General features: G+C 45.6%; 1 protein-coding gene across 3 annotated transcripts in view; it reads left to right on the top strand.

Annotated features, from left to right (window-relative positions):
• The first annotated feature begins 4,099 nt into the window (after nucleotides 1-4,099).
• Nucleotides 4,100-21,159, top strand: part of APX6 (ascorbate peroxidase 6) — a 98,212-nt gene continuing 81,152 nt past the window's right edge. For 2 of the 3 annotated variants that reach the window (XM_087372845.1, XM_087372842.1), the window contains exons 1-3: nucleotides 4,100-4,441; nucleotides 4,585-4,617; nucleotides 16,594-16,726. In XM_087372845.1, the coding sequence (XP_087228971.1) occupies nucleotides 4,225-4,441; nucleotides 4,585-4,617; nucleotides 16,594-16,726 (383 nt within the window). In that variant the 5' untranslated portion in view covers nucleotides 4,100-4,224. The remainder of the gene's footprint in view (nucleotides 4,442-4,584; nucleotides 4,618-16,593; nucleotides 16,727-21,159) is intronic. The other variant, XM_087372844.1, reaches the window with a different exon arrangement.

The raw sequence follows: 21,159 nt of genomic DNA, 5'->3' as shown, positions 1-21,159 counted from the left end.
GAGAGGAAGAGCAACTGGCCAAATGCATAGAAAGGTTATGGCGGTGCGTGGCTATAGTCTCGTATGACGCGTTGGTTGTTCGGTTGCCCAAGCGGGTCGATGGGGAGTCGTAGGTAGAAGGTCTTCACTGCTGGAAGCCTCAAGTCATTGGTGATGGCTAGGAGCTCACGGGAGCTTGCATGTGTTGGAGCTCGTTGGAGCAACGCTGGTGTTGCATCATGAGGAGGCCGTTCATCGTAGGAGGTGTCTGTGGACTGTGTAGGAAGTCTCAGGGCTTGTTGCAAGTTGGAGAAGAAGGCAGCGAGTCAGGATGGTGGGCACTAAAGCTCGATGGAGAAGCATCTGAGTAGAGGCAACTCGCAGCTACTAACCATTGCTAGTAGAAGGTTAAGCTATCCTCTGTGGGAAGCTATGGCAGCTATGGGAGGCCACCTTGGAGAATAGTTTACTATTTGAAATTGAAGAGTCGAAGCTACTACCAATGCTTGATAAAGAGGTCTTCTCATTGGCTGTTAGTGATCACAAAATCTACAAAAACACTTCATAGAATATGCATAACATAACTAAAGGTAGAGAAAAAATCAATTGGAGTTTCTGAGCGAAAACTATTTCCTTGTTCATTTGTCTTGTCTTTGTAAAAGAGTTTTCATAGTAGAGACACTAAGACTAATAAATGGTAGTATTTTACATTCAACAGAGAAAACAAAAAACTTGATAAGGAAAAATCTATAAGAGCTTGGACCAAGTACAAAGAAATGGCAATGCCATTGCAATACTCAAAGACAATTGACATACTACCAGAAGTGCAATGACAACGTAATAGCTAATCATCCACATGAGACAAATCAAAGTCTATAAAAAATAGAGAGTTCAAGTTGTTTGATCATCCAGTAAGCGGCATATGGAGTAGGCCTATTTTGATTGTTTCAGTTGTTTGGGTGTGAAGTCAACAAGATGTCCTTGGTGGTCAAGGGAAAATGTGCCAATTTTGCACACACGAGCAAACATAGCCTTCATATTGATCACATCTCTTGAGTAGATTGAAAGGAAGGGTTTCTCAAATGCAAGAGCTCTATCTATATTTTCCCCATGAAGAAGCATACTTGTTTGTGTCCTATCACGTTGTGCGATCTTGGCTTAAAGTCATCGCAATCCGCAACATGGAAGTGTAATATGAACAATCATGACAAAATTCTTTCAAACGATGCCTACTAGTCTTTACACCTTTGCAGCGTGTACAAATCAAATCAATCTTGTTTATCTTTGCTATCTAGAGTGTCCCAAAACTCTGTTGAGATAGACTATAAGATGAACTCCAAAGGATTTGTCAAGTTTTCAAGAATTAAATGCCATTAATTCACATCACAACAAAATGGGAATGCAAAACAAGTAGTATTCAAAAAGCCTTCAAATTCAAGACATAACATTCATGCAATAGCATCTTTGCAAAGTTTAAAGGCTAGATGATGCCAAAAAAGCTCGTGATGATTGATTTAGAAAGATTCACCTTCTCTCCATAACCTAGGTCTGGGACTTGTCTTCTGAATGCCTACGTCAGGTGTAGGAACAGTAGTCAGAATTGTACAATCAAGAATTGGTAATGCATTACTCCTTTGTTTCCACACACCTATGCTATGTGCAACATATGTGGCTGAACACTTGTCGTGGAACCCATCATAATGCAATAATATCCAATACGGCACTTGTGAACAAAAACGTGCTACAGTGGACAAAGTATAGTATACAGTTAAAGGAGAGAAAGGATTAAAGTACTTGAAACTGGAAAACAACAAAGGTAGTTATAGACGCCCTATTGGTACCTAGGGGCCCAGCAACGATTGTCCATTGCTCAAGAAGCCCACCAACAGCCTTTGACTGGCTGTAATAGTCCCGATGTCTTTTGCTAGTCATACTTGACCTTGTGACAAATGATGTATGTCCTAATATAATATTCAAGATCCAATCTCAAAGTTGGCCAATAAAAGAAGTACTCGACTTCTTTCATTGTGGCATTCATCCCTCTATGCCCTGCCAACGGTGGAGCATGACTTTTTGTAATAACCTTAGGCCTCAATTGCTTTATGACACAAAGGCGACCATGCATCATAAGAAAACCATCCTGAGAGTATAGTGCTTATGCCTCTGTCCATGAGATAGCTAGTCATATATTTGTCCAATACATCATGTCTTGTTGCTATTTGAGGAAGATAAAAAATAAAATCCATGGCAATGCTCTCCCACGGTCTATCAGGAATAGGCAAGACTTGCCATGAATCTACCATCAATCATACAATGTGCTAATTAAAAGATTTGAGCTGCCTTATAATGTTCTAAGAGAACAAGCCACATGGCACCTGAAAGTGGGATGGAGGTGCCTATCATTTTGTGGAATCTTGATGGTTGCCGTCAACTAGTAGTAGCTTGATGCTATAAAATTTTTTTGTCTCTAGATGAACATCATGACAACTGAGCTTCATTACATGTAAGGGAAGCGACCACTCTTGGGTAGCAAGGTAGGAAGAAAGAAGCATGCACAGCCGTGAAAACTTTGACTGCCACCATGAAAAAATAATATGAGGAAAGCACAATTTTGTGCATTATTGCCAATCCATCTATTTTATTACAAGTGAGAGTCTTTGAGCATCCAAAGCGTCCATGCGAATCACATGTGGTAGCTTACTATTTTTATCTTTGCATGCTCAGTGTCTTTGCTAGCAACAAATATCATCTCGCGAGGTCCTTTGTGGAGAACGCTTTACTACTCGCCTTTTGGTGTCTAGCTGGTGCTTGTATGGACTAGGGATAAGTGATGGAGGATCATTGAGCACAATGAAATGTTGAGGTTGCTGCATTACATGGTAAATGGAATTCTTATATAGCCTCCACTTCCAAAACAAGTGACTCAGTTAGGATCATTTGGTATGCACTTATTTCCTCATCACCTCATACCCATGTACACAAAGCTTGGACCATACGTTAGTAATGGCCCTCACAAACATGGTTATTTTTTCACTTTCATGTGCCACATGAAATATTATTTAGAAAACGTTCATTATTTGTGTCTATAACTCCCTTGTGAAAAAGGGATCTACATGGATCCAATGTCCATTATGCTTGAATTGTCTGTATACCATGTCGGGTATCTAAAGAATGCCATTGTCATGCTTGAATTATTGTCAAGTAATAAAAATATAACAAATGTGTGTGTGAGTATAATATATATATATGCATATATGCATATATACACACCACAGTATTAAATTATCAACATGTTGTATGAGATTGATGATGCTTGACATATCGACAAGGGTTTTTTAACACCCATTGAGTCTTTTGTACTACCCATGGTTTCTCCCAACAACTTCAGACTTGACTTAGGGGGTGAGCCTTGGTGCATTGGGCAATGATGCTTGGCTTAATGAGGGCAAATCATTATCATGTAGTGCTCAACCATGAGGCGGATGTGATCTTTAGAATCCATAATCTTTGAGTGTTATGATTATTAGCTTGATCTCACTATGATGCACACCGCCTCTGCCTAATGCTAATAGCCACTGTTTTCTCACTGGGGGGCCCTATTCAAGCCCCGAGAGCCTTGCGATGATGATGCGACTTCCAGAAGAGTTGGGGCATGAAAGAATTGATGTCCTTTTTTATTATCATCGTCAAAGGTAGATAGAATTGAAACAAAACGGATTGCACAATTTTCAGACGGACATGCAAGGGTTTCTTATTGATATGTATACACACACACACTCTTGTTTTTTCCCTTATTGATATATATAATACATACTTTTTTTCCCAAGTCATCATCAGTCGGTGGAGATTTAATCTCCACCATTCGATTCAGAGTCTCTAAAATCCAGAATGTCACCCCCAAAATGCGACGGCACGAACTCTGAAATCCAGCGGCTAGAAAACACATGGCACCTCCCTGCCAACCTTGACGGCCAAGAAAGGCCACGTGCCGATCTTTCCTAGTTGAAATCCGGTCGAATTTTGGCTCCCGGCCACGCCGGCTTCCTCGCGGGAAGGGCCTCCCGACTCCTTATTGATACACGCACACATACACATGTATGTGAAAGATTTTGAGTTTCCATATCCTATACTCATCACATGTATGTAGAACGATTTAGAGTTTCCATATCCTACACTCCATCAACTCAGTGGCCAGAATTTCAGCTGGCCAACTGCTTTTCGAAATTCTGAACTTCATCGACCGCTATGGCTTGCCGACCTCAGTCGCTTCCCAATGCAGCTCAGATTGTGATTCCCGCGAAAGAACGGACAATGGGTGCTCCTGCTGGTTCCCACTTTCTCATCTCCACTCCTGTTTCTCTTCCATGTCAGTTCCAACGCAGCTCTCCCTCAAGGCTGCAAATGAGCACTTCACGAGCCAGCTTGACAACTCACTGTGTTATAACAACGGTTGATGATGGAGGTGCATCTTTGATTCCAAATAGCTCGATAAATTTGAGTCGGGAAAGACATTTGGATTGATGCTTTTTTCTACGCCTACAAAACAAAGGTAAAGAGTTGCATGCAGCAGTATAGATTGTGACTGATTGTGAAATTTTAAATCAGGGATGACCGAAAAAACGCGGAGCAGTGACGCTGGTAAGGATGACCATTGTGCTTGATCAATTCGTTTTCCTGCAATGAAGTTGATCCATAGTCCGATCAGAAATGACCAGTTTCAGGTTACAATCACGTTTATCTAGCTGTAAGTAGTGTTTGCGGTATATATTACATATATTCCTATGAAAACGCGCTATCGCAGCACAACCTCAAGGCCCAGCATTTTGTCGGTCCCCTCAACTAAGATGCGCAGAGCTTCCGGTAGGCTTAAATCTAGCAGCAGTAACTTACTCGGCGAGTCGCTTTGCAAGGTAGATTAGACAAGCGGGCCAGGTTTGTTGAAGTAGTTATGGGTTCAACTCACTTCTTTCCAAGATATCCCATCTTTGCATTTATGTGAGGCTCATCCATTGTCTTTTGGCTCCAACCACAATTGCATCTCGTTTGTGTTTATAGTCTTGGGAGAGCGGTTGGATGAGGGATGCCTCTAGGGTGTGGAGAGGGTTGTACCTTGCTATGAGAGAAGATTATGTGATTGTGGGCACGTGGAATGTGTTTGTCTAGACTTGCGGCTAGGGCTCTTCCTCCAAGTGACCGTCATATGGTAGTTAAGACATAGAAGGAGAAGGAAGAGAGAGAGAGAGAGAGAGAGAGAGAGAGAGAGAGAGAGAGAGAGAGAGAAAGAAAGAAAGAAAGAAAGTTTATTAAAGTCTTCGGAAAACCGATGGGTCTATGAGACTGTGAAAAACTTGGTACAAACGAGTTGTGGTGGTAAAGCTGCTAAACGAGCATCCACACCAATGCAAAATGCAAAAAATGCAGAATGGTAGTACTAAGTCCTAAGTACAACGTCCTAAGTACAACATAGTCATGTCGGTGGTCGACTATATATCAATCTCATCATCATCGTCATCATCATCATCATCAAGACATCAGGGTGGATGAGGCAATGGAGGCATGAAATCGACGATAGAGTGCTGCTGGCCACTCACGGGTGCGGCCTTGACATATCCCATGGTCATAGCTCTACGCCTAACAAGGGTTACAGTGACCCCGGGCTCCGACTCTAAACAGGGTGGGGATATCACACCTAAAGATGAAGTGCTCCTCTGTCTCAACCTCCTACATGTCACATAATGTGCATTATGCGCCTCTCCTTGGGTAGGCACTTTGCTCTGCCGCTCTTGATACGAAGTCTATGTGAAGAGACCCGGAATTGCCCAATAGAGATCCTCAGTGAGTGGGGTAGGTAGATCTGTGTGTATCCTGGGGGGTCAATGAAACTCTCCTCTGTGATATGTAAGCAGTGATCTTTGTAGAAGCTAAGCTTCACTGGGAGTTCGCTCGGTCCCAACCAGGTCGTGTGTAGCTGTAAGAGATCCTCACGGATAACCTGGTTGACCTCGTGTGATAGGAGGGGAGAAAATGGAGCATCCATGTTTACTGGAAGGGAGAGAGTCTATCCATGTGGAGCCCCAGTCGCTCAAACCATCTCTCTGTGCATGCATACCAGCATCTGTGGTCCCCTCCTGCTGAAAGTGCCATAGAAGAGGATAGTGCTAGCCGTGGTAGCTTGCTACGCCCAGAGGTGTAATCCCCATACTCCCTAACTCGGTACAGATAGGTGATGACCTGAAATGCAGCATCTAGCTGTAATGGGGATGACCCAAACTCAGCCTGAATGATTTGGTGAGGAACGGATGGCTTACTGCGAATCATCCGTGATAACATGAGAACCTGTAGCCACTCCACATGGGCCTACTCTGTATTCGACAAGTCTGACCCCCAACATGGGCTGCCATACATCCCCGCTGGGCAAACCAAGGAGTCAAAAAGCAGCCCCTTCATCCGTGGATCCTGAAAGTGCGAGCGGAGGCACTACCTCTCTAGTCTGGCCAATGAAACATATCCTCTGCCCAAGCGTACCTGCATTGTAGGTCTCATAGTGAAGATGGGTTCGGAAAAGACAACCCCAAGACAAGTGTATGATGAAACTATCTCAATAGGTGACCCATCAAATGTGAACTGCTCCTGGCGCATGACGGCTCGAGATGCATTGAAGATCATAACCTTGGTTTTACCAATCTCCTGGTCATAACCCAAATCCTGTAGGCACCGTATGAGGCAGGCTCTCGGAACCGTGTCAAATGCCTTGCGGAAATCCACAAAGCAATAGTAAACCCTATGCTTTGATGTCCTCGTCTCCTCGATGATACACCTGAGCATGAGAATGTGGTCCATGGTTCCATGATCACACCAGAATCCAGCGTGTCCTACTGCTCCAAGTCCTCGACACTCCGTAAATCTGCTGACCTTGGAATCAAGGAGTGATGCATAAATCTTGACCATGACATGTCCAATCATAATGGTTCTGTAATTCTCCGAGCTCATGGGATCCCCTGCCTTGTGGATGGGTGAGATAGTGTTAATGGTCCAGGTGCGTGGAAACCCCAAACAAATAGCTTCATTAAAGAGCTTTGCTAAGATCGAGGCTAGGAGATTAATCCCATATGCAATGAATTCAGTGCATAGTCCCTCATGATCCTTCACTCGGCCATTATGAAGTTTCATTACGGCATCCTTTACCCCCCCCTTAGTGAAGAGGGTGCATGATGTGGGGTGTGGCATATGTGAGGTTAGGGACTGGGCTGATTTGTGATGTCAGAAAGTGTGCGTGCATAATCATACAGGCCTGAGTATCTGTGAGTGGTGAGGGGGACCGTCCCTCTAGAAATCTCTGCCAAAAGTCCTTAGAGTTGTTACTAAACAAAATGTTCAGTAGTTCCTCCTCGTTTCGACGAACGAAGTCTAGTTTCTTTCTATGTCGTCTTTGGTTCGCTCGGAAGAGTGAAAGACTGTTTTTGGTTTCGAATTTGAGCTAACGACATAAAGCCTTACACTCATCATGGTACCAGCTATTACAAGATACGGTCCTAGGGGGTGGTGGGCGGGTGGTATGAGGGAAAGTGTGAAGGGCAGCCTCGTGTAGTGAGCGGGTGACCAGGGCAGCATGATATTCTAATAGGGGTATGAAGTCAATATAAGCGAGAAGTATGTACAGACAGCCAGAGTAAGTAGGTGATTGGTCATTGTCGAAGCATATATCATGATAGGTGGAGTAAGAACTTAGTGGGTTGGAGGGTGATGTGCGACGGGGAGTGGAAATGCTAAAGAAAAGATAGGTATGATCAGCCCCTGGAGGGAGAGGTGCTACAGTTAAATGAGTGATGCGAGATGTGAAGCAGGGGATCCCATGATGTAATCAACAATGCTAGAACCTCCCCCATGTGGAAAGCATGTGAAACCACCTGAGGCGGGCCATCTATCAAGACCATTATAAATAATAAGATCATGCATCCTGCCGAGGTCTAATAGGGCGTGCCCATAAGATGTGAGTGGACCTCGTTTGTCAGCCGAAACCCATAGCATACCTGCATCCTCAAGGTCAATGTCTGGCAGTAGAGTGGAATCATCCGTGAAGTCAAGGAGTGGTGCCTAACGGGCGCCTGTCCTCGCATTGAAGTCCCCGACTAGGAGGACTTCTCTGCGACTAGAAAAGTCAACAATGGACTGATAAAGAGCTGCAAATGGAGATGTCTCATCCTCATCTCAAGTATCTCTAGCAAAGTGGGAGGTCTCAGGGGGGAAGTAGCATACTACAACAAATAGATCCCGGCTGTCCAAGTGTCGGATCCGGATCCAAAGAAACCTGAAATGTGCATCTCTTTGCTCTACTGAAATGGTCCCAAAAGTGTGGATCTGTAAAGGACTGCTACTCCACCTAACCCTCGAACCCCCCCTATATCCCTCATCTCATCTTTGTAGGCAAACTCCCATGTGTATCCGCTGACTACTAGTAGTAGGCGCTCTGGACTCTGATGTGTCTCTATGTAAAAGACTATGTCATGATTTGTATAGGATTCCGAGAAGTTCCCTAGTTCTAACCATAAGGTACCATTACAGTTCCAAATGCTGCAAGATAAGGTCTCATATATTTGAGTCTTATAGGCCCCGCTTCCCTATGTAGGGGAGGGGGCTGGTGCCCTATGGGGGCCTGTAAGAAGTCGTCCCTCTCGTACCACTGCCCACTTCCCCTCTTTCCAGGCCTAATCTTGCTGCTGCAACAAAGAGCACCTCTCCTCAACCTGTAGAGGAGTGAGGTCCTCATCCATAGAGATCGCTGGCTGATCTCGTAGGACTGACCTGCGCTACAAAGTTGAAAGTCGTGCTTGAGCATCATGGAACCGTATGATCATGGGTTGCTCTCGGTTGGGGTCTCTCCCCACCCGCCATGCCGCCCTCTCGATTGTGCTTAGCCACACCTAGAGTAGTGGCCACGAAAGCAGTTGCATCTGCCATCGGTGTAGCCTCAGTGGGCGGGATCCCACGTACTCTAATGTTGAGAGCCTTGCTGGCTCTCTATTGCTGCTCCATGAGGGTACCTGAAACGGTTACCCTTGCGGGTTCCTGTTTGGCCACATCAACCCATCTAGAGGTCTCCTCAATTACATATTGCATGCTCACAATCTGTGACCGGGGTACTCCTTGGGACTGTGTGTATGGCTGTGACCTCCTACCGGAGTTGTGAGATATCCTATCTGAGTCCCTGAATGAGACTAGCCTGCTCCCGAATGGCGTGAGCGTGTTCCTGTATGATGTGCCTCTGCTCCTAGCTGAAGCGGACCTGCTCCTGTGCGAAGCGTGTCAGCTCCATCTCGCGCTCACGGATACTGTGTACCTCCATGAGCAAGGTCTCCCAGGCCTCTGGTGTGTCATCCCACCTGTTTCCTAGCTGAAACTGGAATGGCTGTGACATAAACGTATGGGGATGAGTCCGGAAGCTGGGCGGTGAGTGGGTGAGGTACTGAGATGACAGTGGCATGGATGAGGCAATCCCAACGGGATGTGGGAGCATAGGCTGACTGAGAGGGAGAGGGGAGAGAAAGGTCGAGGCGTAATCAGGAGCAGTGTATGACACCTCCGAAGTAGGTGTCATAATCTGTGTGAGAGCTATAATGGGGAGGAGGGGACAGATGGACTGTGACAACCTCCCTATCCCAGAGGAAAGGGAGGAGGCCGATGTGATGGGTATGTCACTGTCTGTCATGGGTATGACACTGACAGTTTTCGTGGCTGGGGATGTAGAGGCTGTAGCTGAGTCTGAGGCTGAAGCTGAAGATGAGGATGTGGCGGGAGCTGAAACTGGAACTGAAACTGAAGCTGAAGCTGAAGTGGGGGCGGAAGTAGAAGCAGAGAATGAGGCTGAAGCTGAAGCTAGGGTGGATCCCGCCTTTGCCTTGCTGTCAACCCCAAGTCCACTCCGAATGTAGCATGTGTTCACATCCTCGAGTTTCAGTTGTGTTTGCTGTTTTTTTTTTTTGTTGCCGTCTTTCTTGGATTGTCCGTCTCTTTATCGCTTTTGCCCATTTTCTTGGTCTGACTTCGATTTCCTTTTTCACACGTCCTAGTGCAGGAGATGGAGTGGAAGCGAGAGTATGAGGCCCCCCCCCCATGGTTGGAGGCGCCCACATTACGGGGGGTAGGTACGGAGGAGGAGCAAGAGCGGGGTGCAATCGGAGGGGAGGCAGAGTTGGAACGGAAGGAGAGGCTTCCGGGATTGCAGCCCAGAAGGGGGGGGTGCTGCAGGGGGGGAAGAGAGCCGATGGGAGGGAGCATAGCTCCAGGCGGAGAAGGGGGAAGAGAGCCGGCAGGGGGGAGCCTAGACAGGGGGGCTGATGGTAGGGGAGCTGCAGATGGGGGGCAGTGCCAAGAACAGCGCCAAGGGGCGGCGAAGCTGGAGGTTGGAGTCGAAGGCGAGGGCGGGGGAGTTGGAGCGGAGGGCTGAAGCGGAGCGGGGGCGGAGAAGCCTCGAGCTGGAGGCAGGAACGGGAGGGGTAGGAGCTGTAAGGGCAGGGTGGGGCAGCGGGGGGGGGGAGAGAGAGAGAGAGAGAGAGAAAGAAAGAAAGAAAGAAAGAAAGAAATTTTATTAAAGGTCCACGGAAGGCCATACATGGCCTATGGGACACAAAATCATTCGAAAGGAAAATACATCATCAACGATGCGCCAACTAGGTGGCCTCATCGTAATACAGCTAAGATGCCAAAAATGGCTACAAAAATCCTAGATACAAAATGAAATGAAATAGAGTACCAAAAATGCCTAGATACAAAATGTAAAATATGAAATATGAGGAACATCGTCTTCCCTAAGGGGTCTGTGATCCAAAGAAATGATGGAAGTCATGGCCATCGACCATGCCTCCTGCCATGAGTGTGAAGATCTGGGCAAGTGTCAAGTGGGCTGCTGGCGGTGCCAAGTCTCCATGGAGCAATCTCCTCCGAAAATCTGCCATTATCCTCCGTCGTTTAGAAATAAAGCGACAAGTACGGCCTCTGTGTAAGATCATCCTGCGGTGCTGCCGGATCATGTCATATGTACATCCTCGGGGTGGAACCATCGGTGCTCTTTGGCAAGATGGGCTATCTCTGTGCTCATGGTCCTGCGCCTCGTCCTGCTCCTCATGAATAACCAGGTCTCTGGCAGGGATGCGACGGTGCTCTCTGAGGAATCTCTCTCTGTATCTGGTGATCTCCCTGATGAACAACGCTAAGCAATACTGATCCTCATACTCCATAATCCGAGAGAGAGGTCCAAATCCGTGCCCAAATAAACAATGAAATCTGCCACGGATCTCATGATATAAAGGGCATCTGCAAACAAAGTGCTCCTCAGTCTCCACCTCCCCCATAGTGCAACAAGGGCATATCCTAGTCTCTCGCCTGGGTCTATGTCCAATAGCTGTACGACGCATCCTGCCGGCCTCAACGTCTAATCTGTGGGAAGATACCCTGAGCTGGCCCAAGGCAATCCTGAGTGAGTGCGACATATGAACGCCGATATATCCTGGGGATATGATGAAGCCATCCTCTGAAATCCTGAGAAAATGGTCACGATATGTGGCCATCTTCGTAGGAAGCTCCGTGGGATGAACCCAAGTGCGAAACGTGTGTAGCTGCAACAAATCTGCCCTGATAACCTGGCTGAGCTCATGTCGAGTGAGAGGGAGGCGAGGGGCATCTATGCTGTATCGAAATGGTGGCAGCCTATCCATATCCAAGCCCAGGGAGGTGAGCCATGTGGAGAGTGTGTGGTACCAACAAAAAGTATGACCTCTCTCCGCTAACATCTGCGAGGATGTCAGTGCTAGCCACGGTAATCGTGCTCTGCCTGCTGCTGAGTCTCCGAGCGCCCTGATCCTATGCAAGTATGTAACTGACTGAAATGCTGCATCTAGCGCTAGGGGTGTAGCTAGAGAGAGAGAGAGAGAGAGAGAGAGAGAGAGAGAGAGAGAGAGAGAGAGAGAGAGAGAGAGAGAGAGAGTCATATTAACGTCCGCAAGAGACCTCACAGGTCTATGAGACAAAGTACAAAATGTCAAAAAGACTTACAACATCTGGATAAGCCACAGGGTTGAGGAGTGCACATGGCATCTCAGCTCGATTTTTATATCACACTGATACATACTAGGACTATAAAACTAATAGAAGTGGCCTTCATAACATCAATTTAAGACTGAGAGTCTTTAGGTTTAGATTTGAAATCTCTAATTAGTGTTGTTCCATCTCGATACATCGGAGGATAGCGTTTGGTAGACAGTCTCCGGCATTATTGTTTGGAACATCTGGGTCGCTTGGGGCAGCCGGGTGATGGGAGGCCAGTTCATCTCCCCAATGGCCACAATAGTAGATATCTAGTAGGACATCATTTTCACTTTGCGCGCCATCTGGGAGCGTGGTACTCTAGGTTAGAGAGCAACTTCCGAAAGGCGGGAGTGTTCCTACAAGGCCTGGCTTGTAGGAATTTTCTACACCCTCTTTGCGAAGGGTATCTATTGGATGTATAGACCACCACCATGGTTGTTAGCTCCTATTTTGGAATCTCTCTAGACACTGAGCTGAGAGATCTGGAAACGGGATGGCTTCCCTATAGCTAGGAACCATTTTGTATTTCATCTACAGCTCCTTTCGAAAGCTGTTTGTATGGTTTTTTACTCAAGCATTTATAGAATTCTCCTTTTCTTTGAAGAAAAAAAGTGGGCTTGTTTCGTCATTCTATCCACCATAAGATAGATTCTCTTTCATCACCTCTCAGTAGAAGGCAATCATGTGATGAAATCCATTGCTATGTGTGTCCATTCGCACTCTGGAATGGGTTTTGACTGCAAGAGAACTACTGGTAATTTGCTGTTCACTTTATTCCTGTTGGCAAGGCAAGCATTCAGCCACGACGTTCCTAACCACATCCCACCACATGCCTTCCCATTTGCTGTCAACTTTATTCTGTTGACAAGGCAAGCATTCAGCCACGTACTTAACCACATCCCACCACATGCAGTCCCAGATAAAGCTTTGTTTGATTCTCTGTCATGTCTTAGCGACACCTGCATGTCCAGCCATGGGAGAGGAGTGCATCTCTTGCAAAACCAGCTGTCTATATTGTGAGTTTGGCACTAAATAAATCCTGTCCTTGCACCACAACAGCCCATTATGCAATTTGAATTCCAGATGACCTTGGCTAGAAGGCTTCTCCAAATCTGAAAATATGGGAGCTGCCTTAGAATTCTGCATTACTCTTCCTGAATGCTATGAATCCAGTCCTGATATATGGTATCCGAATCATCCTGGATCCCACAGTCACCTGTAGCCTCTCAAATCTCCTCCACTCTGTTGCTGAAATATCACTCCCCCACAAGGGTGATGCATACATGGCAGTCGGTCTCACCAGTGTGTCAAAAAGCCCAACCCTTCGTCAGAGGGTCCTGGAAGTGTGCCTGGAAGCATCGCCTCTCTAGTTGGGCTAGAGCGCCCCGTCCTCATGTGAGCCGTGCCGTACATGCATGGATCATCGTGAAACCTGGCCCGGTGAACACTACCCCCAAATATGTGTAAGATTGCACTATCTCCACAGGCTTGTCATGGTATGTAAAGCTATGTTGATGAGAGAGTGCTCACAAGGTGTTGAAGATCATAACCTTGGTCTTCCCAAGGTTAATAGTCAAATCTCTCTCTCTCTGTGGAACATCTCCAGAGCCTCTAGATGTTTCTGCAGTCCCTCTATTGAGGAAGCTATGAAAAAGAAAAGAAAGAAAAAGGAAGAAAGTCTATGAATGTCCACTGGAGACCAAAAGGTCTATGGGACAGCAAGAAACCCTCTAGTACATCTGCTTTAGGGAGGGCACATGGCAGCTCCAAGGAGTGCAAAAGCAACCCACATTATTTTAGAGTACCTACATAATAGTGTGAAAGAGTAAACAGCCATACATCAGTTTAAGACTGAGAGTCTTTTGGTTTTGATTTAAACTCTCTTATTAGAGCTACGCCTTCACGGTAAACTGCCCATTTTCCATCCTTTCTGGCAACCTTGACTTTAGCTAATTCAGTTGCCTTATTCTTGAGTTGAGCTTCTGTAAGCTCCTCTGCTATCCATACTTTGGTATCCTTCGCCTTGTAAGATTGTGAAGGAGGTTGATCCGCATATCTTTTGACTTCAGTGTAAGGATTGCATGACCTTTATAGTGTATAATAGAAGTTGGCCTGGAGTCGTCATCGTCCTGCTCATCATCATAATCTTGGGCAAGCTTGCTTTGATCTTTGTCAATATTTCATTATATGTGTCCTCCTCTTTGTACCAATCTTCTAGGAGTCCCCCTATTCTAATCTTCAGCGCATTATCACTTCTAGCTTTGTGTTCTTTAATCTCTACTTGAATATCAGAGTTATTTGCTTTGGTGTCCACTTCCACAATCACTTCCTTCTTAGCAGTTTGTACTTCAATGTGAACAAGATCTTTGACTGTAGAGACTAGCTGCAAGGTAGGGGGGGAATCCTTACAAGATTTTACAACCTTATCAATTATTGCCTACTTTCTAGGCCCTTCCAGAATGTGAAGTTGAGCCTTTACTTCTGCCAGCTCCAATTGTAGCTCTCTCACTGCCTGCTGTAGATAAAAAATCTGATCCTGTTGCCTTAGGATGGGTCGTTTTGAGCCTTCTTGTTGATAATTCCGTGCATAAGGAGAGGGTGTCATGGCTGCAACTGTAGAGTATAGTAATATCTGCACCATTAGGTCAGCCAGAAGCGATCCCTCTCCACCTAGGTGATCGAAAAAAGAAGTGATCTCATCAATATAGAGCCCAAAAAGGGTAGGCGTAAGGGGGCAGCCTTGTTTTACTCCGATCGTGCTCTCAACCCAGTCTGACATGCCTCTGGGGCATGTACCCTCCCTGTGACGGACTCATACAGACTCATGACCCTCCAAATCATGATCTCTTGGAGCTGCAACTCATGTAACATCCTACTCAGGTGAGAGTGTGGGACAATATCAAATGCCTTACGAAAGTCTACGAAACACGTGTAGACTTTTTGATGCCTCGACTTCGCCTCCTCACAATAATGGCCCTCAAGGTGAAAATGTGGTCCAAGGTGGAGTGCTGTCTCCGAAAGCCCACCTGCCCGAGAGAGAGGGAGAGAGAGAGAGAGAAAGAGAGAGAGTAGGTTGCACACACACACACATTTTTTTTTTTTTGTGAAACCAATATACTTATATTATGAAACATTCATTTACATCTAGGCAGTGCTCAAAAGAGAGCCAAAGCCCTATCCATTAGAAGCAGTAAAAGAAAAGCTGAATACAGGAAACATCCAAATCTTCCTCATGTATGGCATCATATAAAGACTGCCGCAATGAGGCTCGGAAGAACTCATATGGATGCTGAAGGGGAGAATTCAGATATGCTTGATTGCGCTGCAGCCAGAGGGTCCATAAGGCCCAGAATCTGATCCAGTGGAAGAAAAGAGAATACTGTGACAAAGATGCTGATAGTTTGCCATACATCCAGAAAAACCTGTAGAACCTGTGTGCTGGAAATCTGAGAGATAAGCAATAGGAGATTCTGTCTAGAAGGTCTCTAGAATATGAACAAAACCACAATAAATGCGGAATACTCTCAGATGTAAGGTGACATCTTGGACATAGAGGTGAAGCTATCCGTCTTTGAGCCAATTTCACCGCTATTGGAAGAATACCAACAATACATCTCCATAAAAAGAGTCGTTGCTTCAAAGGCATTTTCAACTTCCATATCAATTGCAATTTTCCTTTCCACCAGGCTAATGACTTGTTCAAATGCCATAGAGAATTAGCATGATGGGCAATCCAGGGAGGAGGTAATATCAATCGATAAGCCTGTATAGAAGTCAATAAATGCAAAGGCCTAGAGGATATGCTTGTATTTGAAGACTGAAGGTGCCAATCTTGAAGCCTGTCTCTGACATTCAATGTCGGAATCGGAACCAGAGGGAGTAAGAGATCAGCAATAGCTTTCCAAATAGGTCTATGATGCATCCCCATATTGTATTGTCGACATGCTACTGGAAAAGTGAGAATATTTCCTTGCATATCTACCACACACACACACACACGCACACACACACAGAGTGTAGGTTGCAGGTAGGAGGAAGGAGGAAGGAGAGTCGATAGATTAGATGTCACATCAAAAGAACACAATTAGTGGTGGATGGGGACTTATATATAGTCCCTCCACATTTCCCACCTAAAGGGCCACTAGAATAGGTCTTTTCCCCCCTCCATTACAAAGATCTTTTGATAACTTGCAAGCAGTAGCTGCAGCTATGCTGTGATGTTTGAACTCACCTGTTACACAAGGTACAATGGAGGAACCACTGTCGTGGCCTCATGCTCTCATAGCTTGCACAAGAAAGGTTGTTGCTTTATAATTTGTAATTGCTGCATGCATTTGCATGTGTTAAATACATTCTCTTTTCTTTTGCAATCCTCTAGGGTCAATCCTATACTAGACAAAAAACATATCAGAGAACTGATATCTGTGAAGAAGTTTCAGTAGGGCAAGAAATTGTCTCTCTAACAAAACAAAAAATTAGTAGGTGACAGGAATAAAATGCCGTTTAATTTTCTGAATTTTCATTTGTATGCAGGTGAAGTGCAGGAAACAGTATCACACATGCCTAGCAGGAGAGACTTCATGACAGCATTTGTCTCTTCCGTCTTGCTGACTTTGGAACAAGATTTAACAAGTACAAGCTCTCATGCAAAAGAAGAGAGAGTTGGGTCTGTTTTCTGCTCTGGCTTGAATAAAAGTTCCTGTTTGTGTTTTGTTCATGAATGCTGTCTCCAAAGCAGACTGTATCGGAGTCCAAAAATGGTCCAGTGATCAGGTTAGAAGTATTACAAATGAGGCTGTAAAGTCCTGAAAATGTGACTGCTGTTGGACATAACGGATTATCCCAGATACGAATCTCAGGATTAGAATGTTGTGGCTCAAACCATGTACTGAATCAGAATAAAATATTGCGCCTGCCACAAACGTCATCATTAGGTGCAGAAAACTGGATTACGCAGAACAAAATAATTCCTTATCAGATTATAGAGTCTGCTTCGCTTGTAAAGTTTTAATATAGTCAGTTAAGTTCAAAAAAAGGTAGTCATTGTACCCACATAGTAAAGGAAATTGATGGTAGTCTTTCTGTTTCCAGGAGTTCCTTCATGTTACCCTGTGTAGCATCTTGTTTATATAATCATGGCTGAGTAAAACGACCCACTGTTATCCGTAGACTGGGCGCTCCAGTGTTACTCAAATGAAGATTATCACATCTAACTAGGCTAAATTTGTCTAAGGATCTCTCTCGTGTTTGAAGCTCTATTACGATTTCTTGTTTGATCATTCTAGATTTATCCTATTAGGAAATTGTTACCTACAAGGCTTCTCTATGGCTTGTTTGGCAAATGAATATCCTAAGATAGCAAATACTGTTTTTAATATAATTTTTATGCCTCAAGATGAGCATGATGTACTTCTCTCATGAGCTTTGCTCTTGGAACTTCTTCCATACTTAATAGAAGTCTTTTCTTTGGGGGGGGGAAAAAGGTTGGAGAGCGTATGTTCAAAATAGCAACTCTATGCTAAGCTGAATCATCCTTGTTTGATGCTGTTGTTGTGATACCATTGGCGCTGCATGTCTCTAAGTTACTAGTAGCAACTTATAATGCCCTTATGTTGAGCAAGTGTGCTTATATTCCAACTATTGGAAACATGCGATCTTCTTTTCTATCCCTACTGTCTAGCCTTCATTATACCAAGTCTGGATTTATGTATATGCTTATGTGTGTATGTGTGATATGTTTATACAAGGATCTCCACCCTTTGTAAGGTAATGCTGATATGGCCATCAACCAATCCTTGGTATTTAGGATGAGTTAATGGTTTATAACCTTGTGGATGGCTAATATGAAGCTAATAGTTGTGATATATGCTTCCTTTCTCATTATAAGTTTGGGCATGCTTAAGAAACTCAGTACGAAGACCTTTGTATAAATGAATTCTCATTTGTACGTGTGAGAGCATATGTTTCTATGTTCTACACCCACTGTTGGGCATTAATGATGTCAATTGGGATGTCATAGTAGCTAGTCCCGCTTTGTGTGATGGAGTTTATGATTTTCAGGCTTGTGATTTTATTTTTACTTTCCATTGAAAAGAGTTATATTAAAGTATGAAAAATACCCTAAGAGCAATGCTCATGGTAGAAATACATCATGCATAGCATGAGAAACAAAATTTCCTGAAAGGGCAAACAACCTGGCTCATCAAAAAGAGCTCTTAAAGCACCAAGGTTGAGGCTGAAAGGGCCATCACAACCTTGTGGTGGACTATGAGATAAACGGGGAGCCACTCCTACTCCCCGAGGTAAATTGTTCTATTGCAAATGCCTCTCAGGAAGACCCCTCCATGCTCACCGAGACGACTATCAAAGTGTGTACATTGTCTGTCCAAATACTAGCCAGTATGTGTGTGCGTGCGCCTCAACCTTGGGTTTGAGAGAGAGGTGATTGGCGAATGCATCGCCCAACCAAGTGGTGGTGGAGGAAAAGATTACGGAAACTTTGGGCCTATAAAGTACCGCTTCGGCAACATGTTTTCTTTTGGTGAGTTCTTTTGGGAGTGTTTCCATCTGGACAGCTATTAGCTCATCGACACATTGCTCCTGCACTTTGCCACAGATGTTCTGCTTCTTCGGAGACTGTGCCTCACTTGTTTTGGCATTGTCCGTGCTTTCGTGAGTTTTTTTATCTGCTTCAACAGCGCCTGCGAGCGAGATTCCCATCTGTTCCATTTGGGAAGTTCTTCTGGCTATTTGGGTTTCATCCATCCAAACCGGAGTTTCATCTTTTCTTCATTTGGGTTTGATACTGGGCACTATGGACTTTATGAACATATAGGAATTGTAAAGTCTTTGGTGATCCTACTTTCTCTCTGTTTGGCTTTTTTAGGAAATCCACAAAGCAGCAATATACCCTCTCCTTCCGTGATCTGGCCTCCTCAATGACACAGTACCTCGAGCTCGTCTCAACACACGCCTACAGACACTGGGATTTGATCAGGAGATCATCTGGGCAGTCATGGCACTTTATGAGAGAGTCTCAGGCTGAGTTCGGACAGGCGCAGGTTGGACAAATGAGATCTCGAGTACCATAGGGGTCAAACAGGGTTGTCCCTTATCACCAACCCTGTTTGGCCTCTACATCGATGAGCTTGAGACTTTCATGGGGGCGTTCGGAGGGACCGGTTGCTCACTTGCCGAGATCATCATCGGGATTATTCTTTATGCAGATGATGTGGCACTCTTGTCGTCCACACCCGAGGGACTCCAGCGACACCTAGATGCACTGCACGCTTTTTGTTTATCCCATGATTTGGAGGTCAACCTTGGCAAGACCAAGGTCATGATCTTTAACACCTCTCGAGCAAACATGCAACGGAAGCAGTTTGCTTTTGCTTTTGGTGGGTCACCAGTTGAGATCATATCCTCATACACTTACTTGGGGGTCATCTTCTCCGACGCGATTTTCACGATGAGACTAGCGATGCAGGCCAGACTGAGTAGGGGATACGCCTCAGTGGCTCGGCTAGAGAGACAATGCTTCCACTCCCCTCCCACTTCCAGGACCCTCGGACCAAGGCTCTTCTCTTCGCCTCCTTGCTCCGACCAGCCGGTATGTATGGCAGCCCTTGTTGGGGGCCTGACATGTCAGAGATAGAGTGGACACAGGTGGAGCGCCTACAGATCCTCATGCTCTCACGGATGATCCCGGGGAAACCGTTTGTACCACATCACATCATTCAGGCTGAGTTTGGTGCTTCTCCACTCTAGCTAGATGCAGTCTTTCAGACCATCACATATCTACACCCGGTTAGATCATATGGGGACTGCACATCAGGGAGATAGAGGTTGCCATGGTTGGCTCTCGATTCCTCCATGAGGTTGGTAGCAAAGGGAGACGAGCGATGCTGGTATGCACAAACTCACAGATGGTTTGTGAGACTAGGGTTTCACATCGATAGGATACCTCCTTTTCAGTACAGTTTAGATGCCCCTCCAATACTCCCACCCACCATCCCGATCGGGCCACACCCCAACCAGGTCATTCAAGAGGATCTTCTGCAGCTACACACCTTTAGGACCTGGTTGGAGTCGAGGGAGCTTCCAGTGAAGCTGAGTTTCTACCAAGATTACTGTCTTTGTATTTTGGAGGAGAGATTCATCACACCACCGGGGTACACTGAGCTTCATATGCCTCACTCAGTACGGATCTCCATCGGACAGTTTCAGGTATCATCACACCGCCTCTGCATAGAGAGCCGCAGAGTAGAGGGGATTCCTAGGGAGCATCGCTTATGCATATTGTGCGACTGTTAGGAGGTTTAGTCGGAGGAGCATTTTATTTTCAGGTGCCCAGTGTACTATGAGATCCGAGGTCGCTACCACTGCCTATTCAGAGACGCTGCTCGAGGCTCCTTTCCAGATTCCTCGCCTACCTAGATCAGAGATGCCTCGTGGCCTTCATTCACGAGGAAGTCCGACACAGAGAGTACTTACTCAGGCGACGGGGCTTGGCTACATCATCAGACATCTTTCAGAGCAGGATCATAGAGTTCTTCCCATCGAGTGACATTGATCGTCCAGTGTCTAGCCGCAGACGTGACAGAGACCCTAACCCGACGATCGCAGCACGACACACGAGACATCGAGGGGATACAGAGATCACTCTGGGGACCTCCCGTCATTGTTTAGACCCGAGATACGTCCCACGGGAGTCACGGTGGCTCTGGTCTTGCGTTGAGCCTCGTCCAGGAGACCGAGACGCACAACACCCCTTGACGGGCACTAGCGTCCCATGACCGGCTATGCACCAGCCAGGGCGACATGACATACGGAGGATTCCGCTCCGCTCTAGTCTTTTTCTTTTCATTGTTACACTCAGATGTATTTGATTACGTATGATCAGACTTAGGATTTAGCATGGGTGATGATGCTCGTTTCAGTAGCTCCACCCTTACTGTGATTTGTATCAGGTTTTCTTCCAGTCTCATAGACCCATCGGTCTTCCAATGACTCTAATAAAATTTCTTTCTTTCTTTCTTTCTGCAGCAATCTTTCTTTGATTGCTTGCAGACCCGCTGCATAGATCATGAGGTCTTTTTG

Source organism: Dipteris shenzhenensis, chromosome 3, assembly GCF_047967505.1.
Source record: "Dipteris shenzhenensis isolate YYH24624 ecotype China chromosome 3, Dip_SZ_1.0, whole genome shotgun sequence".
Lineage (NCBI taxonomy): Eukaryota > Viridiplantae > Streptophyta > Polypodiopsida > Gleicheniales > Dipteridaceae > Dipteris > Dipteris shenzhenensis.
The sequence above is the reverse complement of the archived record's forward strand: the minus strand, read 5'-3'. Positions and strand labels throughout refer to the sequence as shown.